At 36.6% G+C, this 6,156-nt stretch overlaps 1 protein-coding gene across 1 annotated transcript; it reads right to left on the reverse strand.

Moving 5' to 3' along the window:
* Positions 1-3,751: 3,751 nt before the first annotated feature.
* LOC141595885 (auxin-responsive protein IAA28-like) lies at positions 3,752-5,282 on the reverse strand. The gene is made up of 4 exons (XM_074415834.1): positions 4,846-5,282; positions 4,456-4,685; positions 4,267-4,351; positions 3,752-4,046 (listed from the first exon to the last, which is right to left on the reverse strand). Exons 1-4 carry the CDS (start codon positions 5,193-5,195, stop codon positions 3,995-3,997), a joined length of 717 nt encoding a protein of 238 aa, XP_074271935.1. The 5' UTR covers positions 5,196-5,282; the 3' UTR covers positions 3,752-3,994.
* Positions 5,283-6,156: the final 874 nt, after the last annotated feature.

Raw genomic sequence — 6,156 nt, forward strand, 5'->3', positions numbered from 1 at the left:
TTTGATCTCTCCTGAAACGATGAACAAACTGAGGGCTCGGCTTTTGCCGAGCGTACTCACTCCGACGCTCAAGTCAGTGAACTTAAAAGGCTAAGTATGCGTTACTTGACTAAACGTGTATTGTAGAGAGATAAGGAAGATATTATCAGATGAGTAGTGGTTATTAGGTCAATTTTGTGGATCCTTTCCTCAATGAAGGTTGAGGAGTATTTATAGACTTTCACCTTTTGTCACGTAGTGGCCAAGTGGCCAAGTGGCTAGCAGGTGGAAAGACCGTTCTACCCTCGGCCGATGGACTTATGGCGGTGGCCGGGGTCTTGGATATGAGTACGCGGATATGTGTCCCGGCTGGCTAGTTATCTGGCCGAGACCCAGGTGACAGGCCGATGGGTTGCATCGGCTAGACTGTCTAAGTCGTTGACTTTGCTGTGGATACCCTTGACCTTGCTCAATATGTTGACTTGGTCAGCGGTGCAGAATATGCCCCATCAATAATAATAATGGATAGCCTGCCGGTGTGGATACATGATGAATGTATTTATATACAAAAATAATTAGGGCTACAAAATCTAACTTGAATAAGGGTAAGATTATCGGTAAAATCTTAAGATAAGACTTTGTGGTAAATTTGAGTTACAAAATCTAATTGCCCTTTATTATTAGGGTAATGCTAAATACAACCCAGTAGGCTGTATTTAAGCATTAAATACCTTCTAATTTAAAGGAAAAAAAAAAACAAGCATTTTCAAGTGTTGAATGCATGACCCAAGGAAAAACTCCACATTTGCGAGCATTGTTACAGTTTTGCTACTGCAAACTAGTGATTTAAATATTACCATTTATTACTAATCTTGACAAGTTTGCCCGGGCCATGGCCCATTTGGCCAGGGCTGAGCTTCGTCTCTGCGATACCATACACACTTGATTGCGTTGTAGGTCAAAAAGTTAATCACCTTCTGTTTAGTGAATGTTGTATTTGAAATAATGTTCAAAACTCAATACATGATTTCGTCTGTCTCATAGTATTGACACTGTAAGAGTCGATACCCTTGCAAAAAATCATCACATGGCGGTTGCTAAGACTCGCCGATATGGTGTTTATCGATTGTAGGATAAAAATGAAGCGGAAAAAGGAAAAAAAAAAAAAACTAAAGAGTAAACGAGTCATTTTTATAATGAAGAAGAATAAAGCGAGAGTATCTAGTTAATGATAGCATGGTGCTTAGGTTTATGACGGTAAGGACCATGATAATCTTCATGAATCCATGAAAACCAACGATGATGTACTTGATGCTGCGGCTTTTCTTTTGATTGATTCTTATAATGCTCTGCTTCTTCGTCTTTGTGTTGTTGCATCACCATTACAGACTCGGAAAAATGTTGAGCATTAAATCTTCCATTAACTCCATATATAAAAAGTTGAAGTAGAAGAACGTAGGTACATAATGAACAATTTCGCCTCATGAGTACTACTCTTTATGACTTGGGAGGTCGATCTAAGAATGTTAAGAATGTAAGATACGAGTGTGTATATATGTGTGTGTATAAATTAAATCCCCCATCTTTCTCTCTTCGAATCCCTTATTTATACACGAGTATTAATTGGTTTAGTTACGTACATATGTGAATTAATTATTGAGTTAAGGAGTAGTGGCTTAGAGCAAGCAAGGGGTTGTTAATTTCCTAATTCCCATATCCATGCTTTACGCATTTTGTTTTCTGTTTTATGGAAATACAGCCTTTCATTTTCCATTATCAAATCAGCCACCGCCCCATTATTTATATATACTCTTAATAATATACTGTATTTTTTAAGACAGGGAACATGTAAAACGGAAAATGACAAAATCGAACTTGGATAAAACGATGATCACAACTATATATCTAATTTGACCGGCACCGGCTGGTGGGCGGGTCATTCGTATATAAGTGTGGATTTCAGTATTTCACACTCTTGAACTCATGTTTCAAAGACTCGAGGCTAAACTTGAGAGAATCTTGAGTACACTGAAATAAAAAGTCGATTCACTTAAATCACCAACATGATATGGAGTATTATCATAATCTGCCTATAAACCATGCAGTACTGTTGATTTTTCATGTCATTTTAATTTTAATAGTAATTAGTCGTAAAAGATGTTCAACGTTAGATGAAGGGAGTGACCAACAACAAGCTGGTTAATTGGATTTATAATATATAGAGAGTTGACATCTTATTGTAAACTTGTAATTAAGAAATTTAATTAAAGTTAAGTATGTGTTGTTTGAGATTTCTTCCCCCCATGAAAGAAGAAATTATAAGACTAGGTTTTGATATTGTGAAAGGATGATTTTATTGAATGATAATTACAAGGTATTTATACTAATGCTATGAGAATATACATGATATTTACTTGCTATGTTTACATTAGAAATGCAATAATACATTGCTTGAGGAAAAGGCTAATGATTATCTTATGTGATATGTTAATAGAGGAAGTAATATTGTTAATACGCCCCCGCAAGATGGACGTCGAGGGATGAAGGCCAATCTTGTTTCGTAGCTCAAGAAATCGTTGCTTTGGAAGTGGTTTGGTGAGAGCGTCTGCCAGTTGATCATTACTTGCAACATGTTGGATGCGAATGTGGCCTAGCTGCAGCTGTTCTCGGACAAAATGGAATGAGAGTGCCATGTGCTTCATGCGAGAGTGAAAGATTGGATTCTTTGCGTATAAAGTAGCTGACATGTTGTCACAATAAAGAGCTGGAAGTCGAGTGATTTGAATACTAAGTTCGGTGAGAAGGTTTCGTAACCATAGGGTTTCGGTGGTGACAGCTGCAACAGCACGAAATTCGGCCTCGGTGGTAGAGAGTGCCAAGCCTCGTTGCTTTTTCGAGGACCATGAGATAGGGTTTCGGCCAAGGTAGATAATGTATCCGGTTGTGGACAAGAAATTGTCTCTGTCGCCAGCGAAGCCCGCATCACAAAATGCATGAAGGCAAAGTGGGGTTGTCTTATGCAGTTGAATGCCATGGGTTTGAGTACCTTGAAGGTAGCGGAGTAGTCGTTTTAAGGCCGACCAGTGGTTGTGAGTGGGATGGTGGAGAAATTGTGCTAGACGATTGACACTAAATGCTATGTCGGGTCGAGTAAGGGATAGGTATTGAAGACTTCCTACAATTGCTCTATAGTTCGAGTGTTCATGTATGGGTTTATTATCTTCGCGGATGAGGTGAGCGTCGGTTGCCATGGGTGTTGTATTTGGTTTAGCATTGGACATTTTGTATTTGTCGAGTAGATCATGTATATATTTAGTTTGATTTAGGTGTATTCCAAGTGCATTGTAAGTTACTTCAATGCCGAGAAAATAAGAAAGCGGTCCGAGGTCTTTTAACGAGAAGCGATGGGATAATGTAGTGATAAATTGTTGTAAATGTTTATGGTTATCTTTTGATATGTTAATAGAGGAAGTAATATTGTTAATAGAAATAAAGGCTCTCGACATCAAGGACTAAGTGTTGTTGGCTGAGATGATTTTCGCCTAAGATCAAGATCATTTAAGTGATATTATTGAATGAATACTTTTTTAAAAATTACCCTTAAATATGTACGTGTAGGACCAGTAAGTGCAAAACATCAAAATCCGAAAGGGGTAATTAGCAATAGCACAGAGCAACATAGGATAAAACATCGAAAAATTTAAACTAAATTATTCGTTCATTTTCCCCAACGGGAGTAAACAGCAAGTACTTAGTACGAGACACGATAAGATAAATAACCAACGAGTGTGATGGTAATTAGATTAATAATTTGCATTACAATATTAGACGATCGAGCAGCCAAAATGAGCAGCTATTGATATTGAAGATTACGTACAATGATGTGGTCTGTAATTAACTGCCGAATCAAGTGGTATATATTACGGAGTACTTCTACATTGAAGACATAGGAATACTTCAATTCGTATAATTTATAGGCGCTTCTATTTGCTTCCAATTACGGAATTATCTTCAATCAACAATCCTTTCTCACCATCTTCAAGCGTCGAATGGTCTGGATTAACGTCCTGCATGTATATAATTGATTCGAATTAGGAAGTTAAATAAGTAAAATTGCCACAAAATTAACTCGGGTCGGAGTTGAATCGGTTACAATAACAATCTTTAATTTACATGTCATAACGGTTTTGTATGAGAATTTGTATAATGCCTAATTGCTTATGACATGATTTTAAATGATCATCATCATCTTTTTTTTTGTCAAGGTAAAATTAAACATATTTTTACCTCCATGGTACATTATCTGCAACAAGCAGCCAATTACCCTCCCCGTCTTGGTAGGTGAGCTTGTAATCATCCATACGATCTTCGCCTATATTAAAAGATATACATATAACGGTCTCAAACAAGAATTTGTGATAGTGTGTGGGTACATTACGTCTATTTTTGGTAAGTGGGGTAATAATTAAAATTTACCTTTCCCAAACATGTGAAGCAAGCTTAAAGTAAGAGTGTCACAAGAGTGATACAACCTCAAGTTAATCTTCCTTGTTATGAAACACCCTTCCATTTGCACCTTCACATACAACGACCCTGAACCACCGCAACATCCACCATTCTCCACCATTGGCATGTTCCGACCATAATTCTGCCTCTTTCTATAGGTCTTTATCGGTGGCCAGCCCACAATATCATCACCCTCATTTCTACACATAAAATTCCAACATTTAATAAGCATAAACTTCATAAAATAATCCTACTCCGTATAATTTACCTAGCTAGTTAGTTTTATGTAAGACGGTTTCATACTAATTAAATATCGAGTAATTGCAAAAACAGAGTAAGAGAGAGAGAGAGAAAGAATACTTGGTGATAACTTGAGTTTGAGAATTGCAAAAGCTAATTGGTATGTTATCATCTTCATTAGGTTGCTTATCCCAAAACAAAAGACTAAGAGTTTTAGACTGATGATGACAAAATTCAGAATTTTCAGCTTCAAAAAACCTCCTCTTTTTCTTGCATAAACCATAATTCATTTCTTCTTGATCATAATCACCATGATTAACAGAGCTACTTTCGCAAGATAAACTACTTAAATCATCTTGCTTCGCCTCGCAATTATTAACATAGCTAATAAGATCCAATTCTTTAAAACTCGATATTTTATGAGGAACACGATTGTAATTAGACATAGAAAGACCTAATTCAAGCTCCATTTCATAATATTTCTTAAATTCAAGAATTACCCAGATGCTAAAATTGCACAAAATTATCAAAGATTGAAGCTTTTTTTTAATCAATTTATAGTGTTTTGTTTGGCTGCTTGATATTTATTTATATATAAATAAAAAAGTGAAAAAGTAAAAGGAAAAAAAGAAAGAGTGGGGACAGGAAGACAAGAAGGGTAAAATGAGAGGGAAACAGTGGTTACAAAGTGTCCGTATCAATGTCAGGTTTGGAGCCGACCCACTAACGAAGGTTGTCCCCTAAACACATCGTTTTGGTGCAGACAATGTCTTTTTTCTTTCATTTAATTTTGGGCCTTTGTTTTTACCCTTTTTAAATGGGACTGACAGTGTGATTGACACTGCCGTAGAAGATAGTTTTCCACAGATTTGGTTTGCTATGGAAAAGGAAATACTACCAGATTTGAGCAAGTCTTTGGGAATGGGGTTACATACTGCATACATGGTCTTACCATTGACATTTTAGACGTGAAGATATTTTGTTATATGGACGGGAAAAAGTATGATACTTCCTCCATTCAACTTCACTCTACCACTTTGTTTTTTCACGTTTGTCAACGTATGTTTTACGCGTTAAATATCGTTAGCTACGTATTTGCAAAAATTATAAAATTTAGAAATTTTTAATATACTCGTAAAGACGAATCAAACAAGATCTCAAATGAATATATTATCACTAACGTATTGAGAGAAAATTGAAAATGAATGTTTAGTTGTGAATAGTGTATAAAATAGAAATTGGTAGGGTGGAGTTGAATGGAGGAAGTATTCAATAATCACAAAATCCCATTGAAGACGGCATGTATCCGTCACTTTGAAGTGACGGATACCATTTCCTCTCACAAATGACCCAAATAGAGGAGAGAGGGAAGCACATGGGGGTGCCCCCACCTTGTCCCCCCTATCCGTTTTGTGAGTGGCATTACCCGTC

The sequence above is a fragment of the Silene latifolia genome, chromosome 8 (genome assembly GCF_048544455.1).
Source record: "Silene latifolia isolate original U9 population chromosome 8, ASM4854445v1, whole genome shotgun sequence".
NCBI classification, from domain to species: Eukaryota; Viridiplantae; Streptophyta; class Magnoliopsida; order Caryophyllales; family Caryophyllaceae; genus Silene; species Silene latifolia.

Bases quoted from the DNA above. Each gene is read 5' to 3' on its own strand.
- LOC141595885 (XM_074415834.1), bottom strand. From the start codon at position 5,195: ATGGAGCTTGAATTAGGTCTTTCTATGTCTAATTACAATCGTGTTCCT. The intron at 4,686-4,845 runs GTATTCTTTCTC...TTTTATGTGTAG, and splicing joins CAAACTCAAGTTATCACCAA to AAATGAGGGTGATGATATTG. The intron at 4,352-4,455 runs GTAAATTTTAAT...CTTTTAATATAG, and splicing joins GCTTCACATGTTTGGGAAAG to GCGAAGATCGTATGGATGAT.